This window comes from Mauremys mutica, chromosome 20 (assembly GCF_020497125.1).
Source record: "Mauremys mutica isolate MM-2020 ecotype Southern chromosome 20, ASM2049712v1, whole genome shotgun sequence".
NCBI classification, from domain to species: Eukaryota; Metazoa; Chordata; order Testudines; family Geoemydidae; genus Mauremys; species Mauremys mutica.
In genome coordinates, this window is record NC_059091.1 from 25,354,789 (window position 1) to 25,372,091 (window position 17,303).

Below are 17,303 nucleotides of genomic sequence, written 5' to 3' on the forward strand. Positions count from 1 at the left end.
CAAGCTCTGATTTCCTCAGTGTTTCTGTTTATTGTTTAGAGCGCAGGCAGTGAGTTCCCTGGTCCGGCTAGGAACAGTGAGCAGCAGCAGCAGCAGCCGCAGGCAGTGCAGCATCCTCTCTCCTTAGAGTGTAGCAGCGGGACGCATCCGCTGGCCAGCTGCTGTCTAGCCAGCCAAGAGCACAGGCTCCACTATCTCCACTCGCTAGAATCCACTTCGGAGCAGTGGGTGGAACTGGTCCGAATGCTTCCTCAGCACCTCCTCCTCCCGCAGCAAAAGGTGGTGATTGAGCAGCTGCCGTTCCTCTCCTCTCATCACGCCAGTCCCGACCAGAGAGTCAAGATTCAGAGAGTCCCTCAGGTGCTAGTGTTTGGGACAGCAGCTACAGCTCTTAAAGTAGGTCCTGGAGAGGTTCCCCAGGGAGATCCAAGAATGGTTGCCTCTGCCCTCCCTGCTCCTTCCAGAGAGCAGAGCTGGAACCACCCAGCATCCCCATCCCGTTGCATTAGGACACCACGGACCACTTCCTTCTGCTGAAGCCAGTAGCATTGCACCGGGGATCCCCGCTTTGCCTTCATTCCTTACCCACCTAGGCCAGTCCCTGCCACGGGCACTGAAATTCTTGGACCTCTTGAATGCAGATATTTGGTTTGTGTCTCGGATTTGAGTGAAATAGGAGCCCAGGAGCCGAGTTTTGGGGGAGAGAGGGAGGAAGGTGCCTGAATTCCGACCACAGAGACAAGGCTGGGACATGGGAGAACAGGCACCAATTCGTTCCCGTTCACAAACAATTCTCATTCAGTGCAGCAGATTTCATTGTACAATACGAGCGAGGTAGAATGCTGAGCTCTTCCCTTCAGAAACCTACGGGCAGGGCTACTTCTGGCCATTGTAGGTCCCATTTCACTAACCCCAATGCCAGGATGGGCAGTTCACCTTCTGCTTCCCTGAAACCCTACTTGTAATTTCAGGTGGACGCAGGATTCCTTTTCGCTTCCTACCGTAAACTGTCATGCAGTGTTGCCAGGCAGCTGTCAAACAGCTGCTGCACCCCATCCCAGAGGGTGGGGCCCTTTAGTGGTGGGTATAAAATGCCTGGCGATCCCTTGGTGATGGACGGGGTTGGAACAGTTTCAGAAATTGTAATAGCCCGAGTAGTAACCTCACAGGATTTATAAAGTAAGGCGACTGCATTGTCCAGAGTCGCTGGAAACGTGTGTGTGTGTGTGTGTGTGTGTGTGTGTGTGTGTGTGTGTGTGTGAGAGAGAGAGAGAGAGAGAGAGAAACAGTGTCAAGATACAAGCAGGAGCTTCCAAAAATAGGAGCTTGGAACAGCTGACACAGCTCGTTATCTAGCAGGAACCCCAGCTTCCTGGAGGAAAAGTTCATTGCCCTTTAGAGACACTGTGAGGGCTATTGGTTAGATCAGGGGCCCGGGTGACAGGATTCCTGGGTTCGATCACTGACTCGCGGTGTAATCATTAGTATTTATTATTCGTATGATCATAGCACCTAGGGTCAGGTCCCCGCTGTTCGGAGCACTGTACAGGATTTATTAGGTGTATTATGGTAATGCCCTGGAGCCCCAGTCATGGACCAGGCCCCCCAGTGTACAAACACAGACCAAAAAAAGAGACAGTCCCTGCCCCAAAGAGCTTCCAGTCTGAGTGTAATTTTCCCTCCAAGTCAGTAGTTAATCACCATCACCCCTCTATGCCTCAGTTTCCCCAGGGGGCAAGAGGGGGTGATACTGGCCCACCTTTGATGGGCTTGTGATGCTCAATGGGTGCAGAGGCCTTGAGCCCCTCAGAGGAAGCATGTGAGAGCCGGGCAGGGGGCCAGCCGTACCGTACTCGGGCTGTTATGGATTTCTCTCCCCTGCTTTGTTCAGGTGCAGCAGCTGCAGCAGGTGCCCGTCCAGCATGTCTATCCCAACCAGGTGCAGTACGTGGAAGGGGGCGACGCCAGTTACACAGCGAGCACCATGTAAGTGACCCACGCCAAGCCCCTGCAGCCCGGCTCATGGCGCGAGAGAGGCGAGCACCCTGTTCACGGCCCCCTGTTCCCGGGGCTTTTCAGTGCTGTTCAGCTGGCCCCCGAGATGTCAGCAGGGGCAGTTAAAGGGCAACGGCCTCCCGGCTTTGTTCTTTCCAGGCAAGGCTCCGGCTCTCTCAGCTCTCACAGAGCCAGACTCGGATGGGAGACCTCCAAGGAACAGCTAGGCCCTGCAGCCCCCCGATTGCTGTGCCTGCCCACCTGGGCTCTCCTGTGCCCAGCGGGGCCGTAGGCAGGCAGCAGGCATTGCCCTGCCATGACTTGTCCTGCCCCCTGAAAGCAGCCAGGCAGCAACTCTGCTTTTCTTTACGCTGATTCCCTGAATCTGAGCCAGAAACAGTGGAAGAGGCGGCAGCTGGGGGCACACAATTGAGGGGCCCATTCTTGGCTCCAAGCTGTCTCTCTCCCGGCAGCCGACTGACTCTGGTTCCCCCTCCACACTCAGCCAACTGTCACCGGCATTCCTCTGCCCCCCAGCTGCCAGGCGTTCTCCTTTCACCAGCCACTCCAACGGCCCAGCCCCCCACCCCCCATCACTCACTTCCCCCAACACATACACCTCCTCTTCCCCATAGCTACCCAGGAACCTCCGTCACCACCTACCTCCCGCCACCTGCTTCTGGGCAACAGGCTCCCCCCTCCTCTTTCCACTCACTCTTGCTCCCACTGATCTAGCGGGAGGAGGGGTGGCTTATACCGCCTCATCTTGTCCTGCTCCTTGGGAGCTGTGGGGTGGAGAGAGAGAATCAGAGACGCACACTTGGCAGCTAGAGTGCTGCAGGAAGTGGTGTCAACGTGGCACTGACAAGCGCTTGTCCACTGCTTTGCAGGGTGAGTTCTGTGTCTCCGTTTCCCCATCTGTAAAATGGGGTTAACTATACTGCCCTCCTTTGGAAAGCACTTTGAGATCCATGTATGGAAACCATGTATTATCATCATCATCTTTCTGGTGAAATGAAGAGCTGAGGCCCTGGGCATATTCACCCTATCACCCCGGCCAAATTCCAGGCTGGTAACTGTTCTGCCTCGCTAAATTCACCCTGCACTTTTTGGATATAAGATTTCTCTTCATTTCCTGGCGTAGACGGTTGTGGTATTAATCAAGTGCTGTGTTCCACCCCAGTGGTGGCTGCATTCTAGTGGCGGATGAAAGGGGCTATATAAATGTGAAATGTCTGTTTGCACAGCACCAGTGGCACCTGCTCCACAGCTCCGCTAAACCTCCCTCTTGTTTCAGACGTTCCAGCACTTACCCGTACACAGAGACCCCTCTCTATACGCAGAACACAGGAGCTAATTATTATGAATCGCAAGCCACCCCGGCGCAGGTCACCACTCCTGCAACCTCCCAGACCGTGGCCAGCACTGGATCCGTCCCTATGTATGTCTCCGGAGGGCAGATCATAGCCAATCCAAGCGGAGGAGGCGGCGGCGGCGGCGGAGGAGGAGGTGGTGGCGGCGGAACGGGAACCTATGTGATTCAGGGAGGATACATGTTAGGAAGCTCCAGTCAGTCTTACTCTCACACCACACGTGCCTCTCCAGCAACCGTAAGTCGCCAAGACATCCGTGGGGCTGCTTCTCTTTTTCAGGCCACATAACTGGAAACCCCCCTTTGGAATACGTTCATCCCTCTCAGCTGTTTGCAAATGCGGAACCAGGCTGGAAGAATCGGGAGGCAGGGCCTGGCCACGTGGGAATGGGGGTCAGCATGCATGGGCTAGACAATGGCCCTGGCCTTTCTTTCTGCCCAGCTCACTAGCGCTGTGCTGGGTCCCAGAACTCCATTCTGCCAGTGGCTTTGCCTCCACCGCCCAGCCCTGCCCCACAGGTGGGGGGAGGGGGAGGCTGCTTAGTTACATCGTGGCACAGTTTTGCAAAGATTTTTTTTTTTAAATATTCTGATTTTATAAAATAAACGTTCAGAAAAGCATAAAACCAAACCAGGACTTACCTGTACGCCTAGAGGGCTGTGACAGAGGGAGAGCATGGGCTAGTGGTTAGAGTCAGGGCTCCTGGGTTCTGTTGCCCCTGTGGAAGGAAATCCAGTGGATAAGGGAACCAGGAGACCTCTGTTCTGCCTCAGTTTCCCCTCCCATCCACAGTCTGTTTAGATGGTAAGAGAGTCCCTGCCCTGAAGAGTTTAGTCTTACCCAAGACACTGAAAACAAGGATCCAAGTTGAGCTCAGGCCTTTTGGCATAACTATGGTAACAAGTAATGCTAAACGTTTAAGGTAGGTGTAATGGTGCTGACTTGCCCGGCAAGGCATTGGGAAGTTTAATGAACTGCTGTCTGTAAGTGGCTTTGAGATCTTCGAATGAGACATGCTGTTGCTGGGCAAAGTGTAGGTAGGGTTATTGCTGGCTGGCAATTGTTCATCCGGGACAGCTCTGGAGTTTGAGAGCTATCATTACTATTTACTAGGTATATTACGGTAGCATATAGGGGCCCCAGTCGGGGTCCAGGATCTCATTGTGTCGGGCACTGGACGAAACCAGAACAAAAAGATGGCCCCTGCCCAAAGATCTGCCAGTATAAGAGCTCTGGGAAAGACAGGTTGTACACGCGCCTCGCCTCAGCTATTTGGAGCATCTGATATATTGAATCAAAGCACTTAGATTTTTTTAAAATCCTGTTTGCGTGTTTAAAGCGAGGCGGAGGCGGATCTTGGATCCAGAGAAGGTCCTTTGGTATAAAAGTGAGGTCACACTGGCTTCACACTGGTTTAACACAATCCAACCCATAGTGTCTCCTTTACATAGTTCTGGGTCAAATCCTGCACTCCGGACTCCAGTGGATTTGCTGTGGTATAGCTTATAGCAGAACTTGGCTTGTGTTGTTACTGTGCTTCCATTACACCAAATATTTACAATCAGTTGCGCATCTTAACAGGACATTCACATTTGGGCTTTTAATTTGGACACTGTCGTGTTAAATCTGGCAACGAATACTTTGTGTGAATCAATTCTGACCGAACCCAAGACCAGCAGAAATCCAGTGGAAACATTTAAAGCAACAAAACAAATAAACCACAGCATTTACCGCTCAAATATTGCAGCCTTGTGCTAGCATGGGAGAGCCAGAAAATGAAACTGATTAGAAACAACTATGAAACTGACTAGTCTGTCTTCACTATCCAAGCCCATATCAGTTCAGAACCCTGAACTAGTGCAAACAGGGAAAAGTTAATTAGATTTTTAAAATACTATTGATATTCATCATGTCAGTTTTAATCCTTTCAAATATCAGAGGGGGAGCCGTGTTAGTCTGGATCTGTAAAAAGCGACAGAGTCAGTGGCACCTTATAAACTAACAGACATATTGGAGCATGAGCTTTCGTGAGTGAATACCCACTTCCTCAGACGCATCCTTTCAAAGGGGGCCAAAAAAGGGTCCCTGTTAACCCTTCCAGGGCTGGAGGATGGTCTTGTCATTAAGATGCCTCCTTGGGAGTCAAGACTCTGAGGTTCTAGTCCCAACTCTGCCCCGACATGCTGTGTGTGACTTTGGACAAGTCTGGAAATGGAGACCACAACAGCACCCTGTGTCACAGGTGCGGGAGCCGGGGGCTGGATTGTAAAACTTAGGGCCTGCAAAATACTTTAGAATTCTTGGGTGGAAAGGGCTGGAGAAGTGTATAATACTTCCCACAGTTAACACCCAGTTCTTATCTAGCAATGGTCGCTGTAGAACTCAAGGCGCTTTACAAAAGAAAGTCAGTATCATTATTCACATTTTACAGATGGGGAAACTGAGGCACAGAGCAGCTGGGACTTGCCCAAGATCACCCAGCAGGCCAGGGGCAAATGTGTATGTCCAGCTAAAGGGCAGAACCCTGGTTTCCTGAGTCCCAGTCTAGTACTCTATCCACTAGGTCACACTTCCTCTGGTGGGGCCTGTTAGGACCCAGTCCTACAAACACTGACTACCAGGCATAATGCTCATGACTCTGTTTTAAGACAGTGGAATGTCTCCTGGTAGCGGGTATGTGCAGAACACAGCCCCCAGGCAGGGGGAGGGGCTGCTTTAATAATACATTTGACTTAAATCCACGTGTAGGCACCATTGATGTTCAGCTCGAGCCCACAAGGACTGGCCTAGGGAGTGCCAGTGGCTGAAAACTGGGCCGACACTGGGAATGCTGACGAGGGTGACGGTGACCTGTATTGGGGCAGTGAAGGAAACGGCGGGGTCAGTGTGGGAGATGTAAGGGGTGAGGTCTGTGCCAGCGGGGGTCTGGTGGACACAGTCACTGGCCCCGTAGAAGCCCTCTCACCGCTGCTGGGTTTCTTTGAAGGTCCAGTGGCTGCTGGATAACTACGAGACGGCCGAGGGCGTGAGCCTGCCGCGCAGCACCCTCTACTGCCATTACCTGCTGCACTGCCAGGAGCAGAAACTGGAGCCAGTAAACGCAGCGTCTTTCGGCAAGCTGATCCGATCCGTGTTCATGGGACTCCGCACCCGCAGGCTTGGCACACGGTAAAGGCATCTCCAGTGGTTGGGGTATTAACCCTTTACAATCCACCGTGCCCTGGGTAGCATTCACCGGGAACTTCAGGCTCCATACCTGCAAGGTGCTGGTTGCCTCCTCACCCACTGAGATATGGGCAAACAGAGGGTGCTCAGCAAAAACACAGGATTAGGCCCATCATGATGAAGGTCTATGCCGGCCCCTAGTATGGGGCTGCTGCTTTGTTCCCCATTTTCTGCGGGTGCGCTGCCACCAGCCCCAGCGGGGCTCCTCTACCTGCTAAGAATTGCAGAAAACTGCTTTGCATGTGAACTGGAAACACAGACGCCTGATTCCCGTTCTCCTGGCATCCCACGCAGAGCTGAAGGGCCGGATTCTGATCTCTGCAATGCTGGCATGAATCCAGAGTAAACTCCCCTGGAGTTGATGGGATTGGGCTGGGGTAAGGGAAAGCAGAATCTGGCCCAAGGATTTGATGCAGAATGTTTCCTCCTTTATACCAGACACTTGACGGTGGGTTTGTGTTTCCCCGGAGCTCTTATCTATCCTGATTTCCTTTCAGAGGGAACTCCAAGTACCACTACTACGGCCTCCGCATCAAAGCCAACTCACCACTGCTGCGCCTGATGGAGGATCAGCAGCACCTGGCCATGAGGCAGCAGCCCTTCTCCCAGAAGCAAAGGTAGGAGGCAGCGCGGCGTAGAGCCGCCTGGGTACCCACGTATGCTCCTGCGCACCCAGCCGGAGCAATCCCGTCTGGATCCACCATCAGTCACTGGTGACTACAGACACAGAGGGTGACTGCTCTTGTCTGAAGTGCCTGGATGGGAAATCCCCTGCGACACCCTTCCACGCCCATGTGACCTCAAGGCGCAACCACTCATACAACGACCCTCCCAGGCGCCACATTTCCCGGCCTGGTTCGCAGGCCTGCAGCTCTGTCAGCTCCTGACCTCTGGCTCCTCTGCCTTTCAGACTCAAGCCCATTCAGAAGATGGAGGGGATGACCAACGGGGCGGCGGTGGGCCAGCAGCCGGGCTCCGGGCTGTCTGACATCAGTGCTCAAGTGCAGCAGTATCAGCAGTTCCTGGGTAAGAACTGGCGGTAGAGCACGTTTAGAAGCCTGGCACCTTGAGGCCGGGACAGGAATTGATTCGGTCGATGGAAGGGAAGAGAGCGCAGTTTCCTATCCCGCTCTTTGTGTGGGGGAGGGAGGTGGGAACGGTCAGGGCTTAGAAGTTGATGCTCATGATACAGTTGTATCAGACTCGGTGGGGTCCTCACAATAGATCCACTACATTGCCAGCGGGGCACTTACCAGCGCACCCTCATGACTGAGAGATCAGTTCTGTTCACGTCCTAAATTTCAACCCAGGGGACTGAGGGGAACACAGAGATCCAGGGCATGAGGAACAGCAAAGGGGCCTTTCGCCTCTAGCTTGCCAGATCAAATCCAGGACCGGCCAGTAGTGGTCAAATCATTGCTACCCGGTGAGTGCATGAAATGTGCTTGTGGGTCTCAGCCCATTCATTTGTGTCTCCATCACAGACGTCACCACCGCTGCTTTCACTGATTGACGTGTGGTTGGTAATGTCAGCAAAGAGGCCAGGGACTGGATGGGCCACGAAGTCCAAACTTCTCCCTCAGCCCAGGAAAGCTGGAGATACTGAGCTAAACCCTGGTGGCTGTGCCTAGGCAAAGACCCATTGAAACCAATGGATGTTAAGCTTAGTAAGGCCCTCAGGCCCTCACAGGCAGTCACGTTGTTGTTCTCTCCTCACGTTGGCTTGATTTCATCTTCCTCCCCATAGATGCGTCACGGACCCTCTCCGAGTTCTCTGAAATAGACCTACAAGGGAAACCTCTGCCTGACGGCATTGGGGCAGAGGATGTGAAGGCCTTCCAGCTGCTCTACCGAGAGCATTGTGAGGTATGGGACCACCTGCAGAATGGGGCAATCTCCCCTGGGGAGCCCTGGCAACAGGACATGGACCTTCTCGCCTCATGGCGACTGGTTTAAATCCAGCACAGGCTGGTAGGGACAGACCTTGATCCCACTGGGTGGCCTGTATGTAGGACTGGATGAAATTTGTCCATCAAACTTGTTTTTCAATGGAAAATTGGAGGGGGAGTGTCAACCTTGTGTAGAAAACTAAGCACCCAGAAAACCCAATCTTTTTTAAATTTGGCTATGCCACTGTAGTGCCTCATGGGAGTTGTAGTTCAGTTACCACATGTTCTCATTGTCCTCTGTGGGGTGTGCTACCATGTTGTACTACATTTCCCATGATGCACCTTGTTTCTCCTTTCCAGAGAGATGGTGCCTATTGAGTTTCCCTGGGCATGGTGCATCATGGGACATGTAGTTTAGTTGGGGAGCCTGGCTCATAAGGGACATACGGCAACTGTTCTCCTCTATGGGCTGGACTCGCCAATATTTCCCATGGTGCACCACCTCCTCCCAAAGGTGAGTCTGTAATACATCATGGGAGATGTAGCCCGACACAAGAGCCCAGCCTATAGAGGACAACAGGAACGTGAAGGTACTGAACTACAGCTCCCACAAGGCCCTTCAGCAGCATTTCCATATCAAAACTTCTAGGTTTTGGGTCAAAATATTTTAATTTTCATGTGGGAAAAAAAAATCTAAATTTTCCACTAAAAATTTAGACCTTTTTTTTTGCTTTCATCAGTGCTTCTGCACCACCTTGCCTCAGTTTCCCTTCCTGGACCCCTGAATAGCTCACCCAGTCCATGTCCTTTTAAAACATTCCCCTTGTGGTGCAGAATCCAGTTTATTTAGGCTATACAGACATTGGTCTTCCAGGCCCAACCCCAGATCAGAGTGAGGCGTCGTCCTCCACCCCCTCTCCTTCCCAGAGCTGTGTTCTGGTCAAACAGTCCCTTCATTCCCTGCAGGAACCAGTCTTGTTCCCTGTCACACTCACCTGCAGCTGTTTCCTCAGACAAGCTGCAGCTTCCCCAGCTTCTCAAGAAGCTTAGTCTGTTTAGCTTAACAAAGAGACAGTCTGTGAGTACTTCCCTGGGGAACAGAGGTTGGATTATAGAGGGCTCATCAGTCTAGCAGCCCAAGGTCTAACACGATCCAATGGCTGAAGGTTGACGCTAGACAAATGTAGAGTGGGAATAAGGTGCACACTTAACCGTTGGAACGACTTACCCAGGGCTGTGGTGAATTCTCTGTTGCTGACAAGTTTTAAAGCAAGCGGGGATGTTTATCTAACAGATCTGCTCTGGGAATTTTCTTCAGGGAAGTTCTCTGGCCTGAGTTACGCCGGTGGTCAGACCCGATGATCACAGTGGTCCCTTTAGGTCTCAGAATCCATTGAATCTTCTGCCTAGCTGGAGTTGTAAGATCTCCCTCAGACCTTACATCCCTGGGTCTGGCCTGAGTTAATCACATGATCTTCTGGTCACATGACCAAAATCATTCTCCCATCTGGGAAGGTGAGCTGATCTGTCACAGGCCACCCCATGACTCTCCTCCTTCAGGGAGGTACCGGTACCGTTCTGCCCCTTTAAAATTCCTCCAGCCCTGCGTGGTGACTTCCACTGAGCTCCTGTACAAATTTAGCTGCTCCTGTCCAGCAGCACAGGGGGGATTTTAAAGGGCCAGGGCTGCGTTAATACAGATGGATCACTGAATGCCCCATTGACCAGTTCAGTGTGAGGTTCCCACTGGTCTTCTTCATCTCAGGCCCCCCGTGCAGCTGCTCCTCCTGGGGTGTGCTCTGAAGAGAACATCTTAGGAGGACCAGGGCAGAAGACTGGGGACAAGGGGTCACTTACCTTATAGCTACTGACCCATGACCTACATCAGCGCTGACCCTCCGCTCCCGCTCCTTCTCTTCAGGCCATCGTGGACGTGATGATAAACCTGCAGTTCACTCTGGTGGAGACCTTGTGGAAGACCTTCTGGAGGTACAACTTGAATCAGCCCAGTGAAGCCACCCCCATAGCAGTGTGAGTACCCGCGAGCCGTGCCTCTCTTCCCTGCCATGGCAGCGGGGGCTGGAGCGAGCTGGCACTTGCTGGGGCACTGCCCCAGCCCCTCTGCAATGGGGCTCTCGCTCTTGGCAGAATTAAAGATTCAGTTCAGGAAAAAGTTGGTTTCTAGCCCTTTAATGGTGTATGTGGCGGGGTTGGGGGAAGACTGCCTGAGTCTGCAGCTAGTACCTGGGAGGTGTGAACCACCCCATTCAGCACCCCCGGAGACAGCTGATGACTGTTTATCATCATCGCATTAACTCCTTCCCTGCTGAGCATTTCGGCAAAAACAGCCTGCTAATGCGGATGAGCTAGTTCTGGGGACTTCAGTGGCAGATAGCAGGGCAGGGGCAGCTCATTGCAGTCAAGAGATGCTGGGCTGGGAAAGGAGATGGAGAAGCCAGTCAGACCCTCTCCATAACCCAAGACTGCCTCCCCAAGCACTCTACTCCCAACCGCTAAATGCTCCTGCTTCCCTGAGTGCAGCCGAGCCTTGTCCGGAATAATTCCTAGCTCGTGTGTAGCGCCTTTCATTGGTAGATCTCAAAGCTCTTTTCAAGGGAAGATGGTATCATTCACCCCCGTTACTTATGGGGAAACTGAGGGACAGGGGGCAGTGACTTGCCCAAGGGCATTTAGCAGGCCAATGGCAAAGCCAGGAATAGAACCCGGGATGCCTGGATCCCAGTCCAGTGCTCGAATCACTAGGCCAACAGAGCTGCTCCATAGAGTTTCTAGACTGCTGTGCAGCCTAGAAGGCCTGACTGTAAGACCTAGTTCTAGCGCGGTATGAAGCACATGGGGCCTCGGCTGTAGTGAACTGATATGTGGCTGGCTCTTATATGCACTAACTGGGGCAAACGTGTCTGTCTAGTCACGATGAAGCAGAGAAGCGTCTCCCAAAGAACTGCCTGGTGATACTGTCCAAATACGAACCTGTCCTGAAATGGACAAAGGACTGTGACAACATGCTGTACCAGGGGCTGGTGGAGATCCTCATCCCCGACGTTCTCCGGCCCATTCCCAGTAAGTGCGGCAGCACCACAGGGCTGTGTTAGAGCACCCTAGCCTGGCTCCTTGCGCTGACTCCACAGGGCTGTAGGCTTGGACACTGGTCCCAGGGTCACCCCACTAGAGTTGTGATGGTACCTCCACAACACAGCCGATCCTGCCCCCTCCTACGTAGGGCATCTTCCCAGCTGGGGATCTCAAAGCACTGTACAAAGGGCGTCAGTATCGTTAGCGCCATTTAACAGATGGGGAAACTGAGGCACAACGCAGGGTGTCAACTTGTCCAAGGTCACCGTAGGCCAGTAGCAGAGCCAGGAATTGAACCCAGGTCTCCTGAGGCCTAGGTCTAGGCCTATACTTTATCCTCTAAGCCACACTGCCTCACCTGGTCAGGTTTTGTGCTCCAGGCCTAACTGCTGTCCCCTGGGGTTAGATTTTGAAGCCATCAGTCCAGTGCCATGCCAGGGAATGGGCTCCTCCTCCTAGTTCTGAGCAGCTGGCCAATCCGTGGCTGTGCGAGGGGCTCACTGCCCCTCTCTATCCCAGGTGCCTTGACGCAAGCGATCCGAAATTTCGCAAAAAGTTTGGAAAGCTGGTTAACCAACGCAATGATGAATATTCCTGAAGAGATGGTCCGAGTGAAGGTGAGATGCGGGAGGGGCGTGGGGGGGAGTGGCCTGGGACCCAGATCTCGGCAGTGTGACTCCTGAGCAGCGCCAGGCTCTGGTCTCTGGCAGTGCCAGGCTCTGGTCTCTAGTCTCTATGATCCTTGGACTGCATTGTAGCGTGGTCTGTGGCTCTGTGCCCCTTGGGCAGAGCTGGGCAGTGATTTCTGGCTCTCAGTGCCTGTTCTGTAGCTAGGTCGTGTGCGTGGAACCTGCCTGCTCTCTGGGGGTTTGACCCCTGTCTGTTCCGCAGGTGGCAGCAGCAAGTGCCTTTGCCCAGACTCTGCGGCGATACACCTCCCTGAACCACCTCGCCCAGGCCGCCCGGGCCGTATTACAGAATACGGCCCAGATCAACCAGATGCTGAGCGACCTCAATCGGGTAGACTTTGCAAACGTCCAGGTAACAGAATCCCTCCTCCTCTGGCCAATTGCACTATGAGCCATTTTTTGGTGCTTGCCTGTCTGCCCCAGCGCTGTGCAGGCAGAACCCCTTGGGCTGGGTCAGAGCTGCCGACCCACCTGCCAGCGTAGCTCAGAAGGAGCTGAGTGAAGTGAGCTGGGCCATCAGCTTCTCTCATCCTCTGCAGTGGGTACAGCTGGTAGGTGATTCGCAGGAGACTGGCCCAGACTCTCTGTGCCCATGAAGCCGGGAATCCTGCTGAGTGACCCACTGAACAGTAACACAACAACCGACCCAGAACACACTGTCTCCAGAACCCTTTGGCACCAGCCTCTTATCCCAATGCCGTGGTAACGGGGGAAACACGGTCTAGTGGTTAGAGCAGGGGGGACTGGGGTTTAGGTCCTCTGAATTCTAGGCCCAGCTCCATCCCAGGGCCCTGGGCCTGTCACCTCTCTGCGCCCTCTGGAAAATGCGGATAAAGACGCTTCGCTGCCTAAGCAGCAGGTTGTGAATCCTAATGATCTAGACTCAAATTCTCTAAAGCTGCCTCTGCTGCTGGATGCTTAATTTGAGACACCTCCGGGGTGCTGGTTAGAGGTGCCATGTGCCAGCCATTCCCATTGGTGTGGGGGGGGCCTCAGGTGCCCAGGGCACCCCCGACAGAGGCTGGCTCATCGCACGCCCCAGGGGCTCCTTCTGTCCCTCCCTGTGTGCCACCATCCCATTGGGTCTGCTAAGCTGAGGCAGGGACTCCAAGTGTCCCTCTTCCAGTCCCCCCCAGCTCCTGAGGGTTCTGCCCATTGGCAAGTGGAACATTGCTGGGGACTCCGAACTCCCCGCATTCCAGGCAAATGGAGCTGGCCCCTCGGGGGTCACAGTGTGGATGGGGCTGAGCTCACGGGATGTGACTCCTCCAGTGGCCAGCCCGGTCCCTCGGCCATGTTGCTCCCCTCTCTGAAGGTGCCGGTGTCTCTGTCGTTCCCCCGCCCACAGGAGCAGGCCTCATGGGTATGCCGCTGTGAGGACCGCGTGGTGCAGCGCCTGGAGCAGGATTTCAAGCTGACCCTGCAGCAGCAGAACTCCCTGGAACAGTGGGCGGTGTGGCTGGACGGGGTGGTCACCCAGGTCCTCAAGCCCCACCAGGGCAGCTCCAGCTTCCCCAAGGCCGCCAAGCTTTTCCTCCTCAAGTGGTCCTTCTACAGGTACGTTCCTGCCCTCCCCCGTTCCCAGTCTGGGACTGGATGACTGACCCAGCGGGAGGGGTAATCCCAGAGCCGGGCTCTCTTTCCACAGCTCCATGGTAATCCGGGATCTGACCCTGAGGAGCGCCGCCAGCTTCGGCTCCTTCCATCTCATCCGGCTCCTCTACGACGAGTACATGTACTACCTGATAGAGCACCGAGTGGCCCAGGCCAAGGGAGAGACCCCCATCGCTGTCATGGGAGAGGTGGGTGCTGCTCCGTCAAAGCTTCACAGGGAGATCTCAGAGCAGAGGGCTCTGTAATCCAGCAGACAAGGCAGAACCCCCCCCAAAACCCGGGGGCACTGGGTAGCACCAGCTTAAAAAAGGGAAACTGCCATGACTCAGTGCTGGGTTCCTGCTCCAGGATTTATGAGGCCGGATCAGGTCAAACTCGACATGAGAAAGGGCCGGAGAATTTCATCCTGGCTGGGAACGCTGCTGGCAGTGCAGGTGCAGAGAGGGCTAAGGCGACTGCAAACATTTGGGCTCAGGAAGGAATTTGCCCCCCTCCCCTGTAGAGCATTAGGTCAGCTACACTGTAGGGTGGCGGGGGCCTTCCTCTGAGGCACCCGTATCACCCTGCCTTTCGACACTAAGGACTAGATGGGCCAAACCAAGTGCAGCTGAGAGGGGGACACCAGTTGAAATGGGCCGTTGCTCTGATCCAGTGTAGTGGGGAGGTGGGTTACCAGCTGAGAGGGGCCATTGCTCCAATCCAGTGCAGCGGGGAGGCGGGGTCACCCGCGGAGATGAGCTGATCCAGTGCAGCGGGGAGGCGGGGTTACCAGCCAAGGTGGGCCAATCCAGTGCAGCGGGGAGGCGGGGTTACCCGCTGAGATGGGCTGATCCAGTGCAGCGGGGAGGTGGGGTTACCAGCTGAGATGGGCCCTTGCTCCGATCCGGGGAGGTGGGGTTACCAGCCTAGATGGGCTGATCCAGTGCAGCGGGGAGGCGGGGTTACCCGCCGAGATGGGCCGACCCAGTGCAGGGGGGAGGTGGGGTTACCCGCCGAGATGGGCCGACCCATTGCAGGGGGGAGGTGGGGTTACCAGCCGAGATGGGCCGACCCATTGCAGGGGGGAGGTGGGGTTACCCGCCGAGATGGGCTGACCCAGTGCGGCGGGGAGGCGGGGTTACCAGCTGAGATGGGCCGACGCGGGGAGGCGGGGTTACCCGCCAAGATGGGCTGACCCAGTGCGGCGGGGAGGCGGGGTTACCAGCTGAGATGGGCCGACCCAGTGCGGCGGGGAGGCGGGGTTACCAGCTGAGATGGGCCGACCCAGTGCGGCGGGGAGGCGGGGTTACCCGCCGAGATGGGCTGACCCAGTGCAGCGGGGAGGCGGGGTTACCCACCGAGATGGGCCGACCTAGTGCAGCGGGGAGGCGGGGTTACCTGCCGAGATGGGCCGACCCAGTGCAGCGGGGAGGTGGGGTTACCTGCCGAGATGGGCCGACCCAGTGCAGGGGGGAGGTGGGGTTACCTGCCGAGATGGGCCGACCCAGTGTGGCGGGGAGGCGGGGTTACCAGCTGAGATGGGCCGACCCAGTGCGGCGGGGAGGCGAGGTTACCTGCCGAGATGGGCCGACCCAGTGCAGGGGGGAGGCGGGGTTACCTGCCGAGATGGGCCGACCCAGTGCAGGGGGGAGGTGGGGTTACCTGCCGAGATGGGCTGACCCAGTGCAGGGGGGAGGTGGGGTTACCCGCCGAGATGGGCTGACCCAGTGCGGCGGGGAGGCGGGGTTACCAGCTGAGATGGGCCGACCCAGTGCGGCGGGGAGGCGGGGTTACCCGCCGAGATGGGCTGACCCAGTGCGGCGGGGAGGCGGGGTTACCCGCCGAGATGGGCCGACCCAGTGCAGCGGGGAGGCGGGATTACCTGCCGAGATGGGCCGACCCAGTGCAGCGGGGAGGTGGGGTTACCTGCCGAGATGGGCCGACCCAGTGCGGCGGGGAGGCGGGATTACCTGCCGAGATGGGCCGACCCAGTGCGGCGGGGAGGTGGGGTTACCTGCCGAGATGGGCCGACCCAGTGCGGCGGGGAGGCGGGGTTACCTGCCGAGATGGGCCGACCCAGTGCAGGGGGGAGGTGGGGTTACCTGCCGAGATGGGCCGACCCAGTGCAGGGGGGAGGTGGGGTTACCTGCTGAGATGGGCCGACCCAGTGCAGGGGGGAGGTGGGGTTACCTGCCGAGATGGGCCGACCCAGTGCAGGGGGGAGGTGGGGTTACCTGCCGAGATGGGCTGACCCAGTGCAGGGGGGAGGTGGGGTTACCCGCCGAGATGGGCCGACCCAGTGCGGCGGGGATGCGGGGTTACCAGCTGAGATGGGCCGACCCAGTGCGGCGGGGAGGCGGGGTTACCCGCCGAGATGGGCTGACCCAGTGCGGCGGGGAGGCGGGGTTACCAGCTGAGATGGGCCGACCCAGTGCGGCGGGGAGGCGGGGTTACTCGCCGAGATGGGCCGACCCAGTGCAGCGGGGAGGCGGGGTTACCCGCCGAGATGGGCCGACCCAGTGCAGCGGGGAGGCGGGGTTACCTGCCGAGATGGGCCCACCCAGTGCGGCGGGGAGGCGGGGTTACCAGCTGAGATGGGCTGACCCAGTGCAGCGGGGAGGCGGGGTTACCCGCCGAGATGGGCCGACCCAGTGCAGCGGGGAGGCGGGGTTACCTGCCGAGATGGGCCGACCCAGTGCGGCGGGGAGGCGGGGTTACCAGCTGAGATGGGCCGACCCAGTGCGGCGGGGAGGCGGGGTTACCTGCCGAGATGGGCCGACCCAGTGCAGGGGGGAGGTGGGGTTACCTGCCGAGATGGGCCGACCCAGTGCAGGGGGGAGGTGGGGTTACCTGCCGAGATGGGCCAACCCAGTGCAGGGGGGAGGTGGGGTTACCCGCCGAGATGGGCCGACCCAGTGCAGGGGGGAGGGCTGGTGCCCTGGACTAGACGATCCCATACAGGAAATGTGTTTCTCTGAAGTCCTGCCGCCCCCTTGCCAGAGGGGAAGGTGGAGGTGCCCATTGCGATGGGGAAGAGGGGGAGCGGATGCTGGTCTCCCCAACCCACCTGCTATCGTCCTGCCTCCGCGGTGGGGAGACGGGGGGGGGCTGCGGGGCTGGGGCTCTGAGCACTCATCCTCGTTTGTCTTTCCAGTTTGCCAACCTGACGAGCTCCTTGAATTCTCTGGACGCAGACAAAGGTAACTGCCCACCTGCCACGTCTCTCCGAATGGGGCCATCGCCTTTGCCAAGCGCCACAGTTCCCGGGGGTCCAGCTCGCTCGGTCCAGTAGCTCCCCCATATCAAGTCCCCTCCAGTCGGGCCGCAAAGGGGTTCAGGGGAGACGTGGGCCCCAAGCCCCCCATCAGCTAATCTGTGCAGGCCGCACCCATGGGACAATGGAATAGTTAAAGAAGGGACCATCCTGATTGGTCAGGACCGGGAGG

General features: G+C 56.5%; 1 protein-coding gene and 1 long non-coding RNA gene across 7 annotated transcripts in view; one reads left to right on the forward strand and one right to left on the reverse strand.

Annotated features, from left to right (window-relative positions):
- The window catches only part of LOC123353879 (MHC class II regulatory factor RFX1-like), a 46,584-nt gene that overhangs the window by 28,903 nt on the left and 378 nt on the right, over window positions 1–17,303 (forward strand). For 4 of the 6 annotated variants that reach the window (XM_044995323.1, XM_044995325.1, XM_044995327.1 and 1 more), the window contains 14 exons: window positions 40–396; window positions 1,892–1,986; window positions 3,293–3,605; window positions 6,355–6,536; window positions 7,091–7,210; window positions 7,504–7,619; window positions 8,341–8,459; window positions 10,404–10,513; window positions 11,412–11,563; window positions 12,095–12,192; window positions 12,467–12,616; window positions 13,613–13,821; window positions 13,913–14,066; window positions 17,012–17,057. In XM_044995323.1, the coding sequence (XP_044851258.1) occupies window positions 40–396; window positions 1,892–1,986; window positions 3,293–3,605; window positions 6,355–6,536; window positions 7,091–7,210; window positions 7,504–7,619; window positions 8,341–8,459; window positions 10,404–10,513; window positions 11,412–11,563; window positions 12,095–12,192; window positions 12,467–12,616; window positions 13,613–13,821; window positions 13,913–14,066; window positions 17,012–17,057 (2,221 nt within the window). The remainder of the gene's footprint in view (window positions 1–39; window positions 397–1,891; window positions 1,987–3,292; window positions 3,606–6,354; window positions 6,537–7,090; window positions 7,211–7,503; window positions 7,620–8,340; window positions 8,460–10,403; window positions 10,514–11,411; window positions 11,564–12,094; window positions 12,193–12,466; window positions 12,617–13,612; window positions 13,822–13,912; window positions 14,067–17,011; window positions 17,058–17,303) is intronic. The other 2 variants (XM_044995324.1, XM_044995328.1) reach the window with 2 other exon arrangements.
- LOC123353887 lies at window positions 3,447–17,272 on the reverse strand. The gene is made up of 3 exons (XR_006574585.1): window positions 17,070–17,272; window positions 4,010–4,086; window positions 3,447–3,526 (listed from the first exon to the last, which is right to left on the reverse strand). It is a non-coding gene; the product is annotated as an uncharacterized LOC123353887 (long non-coding RNA).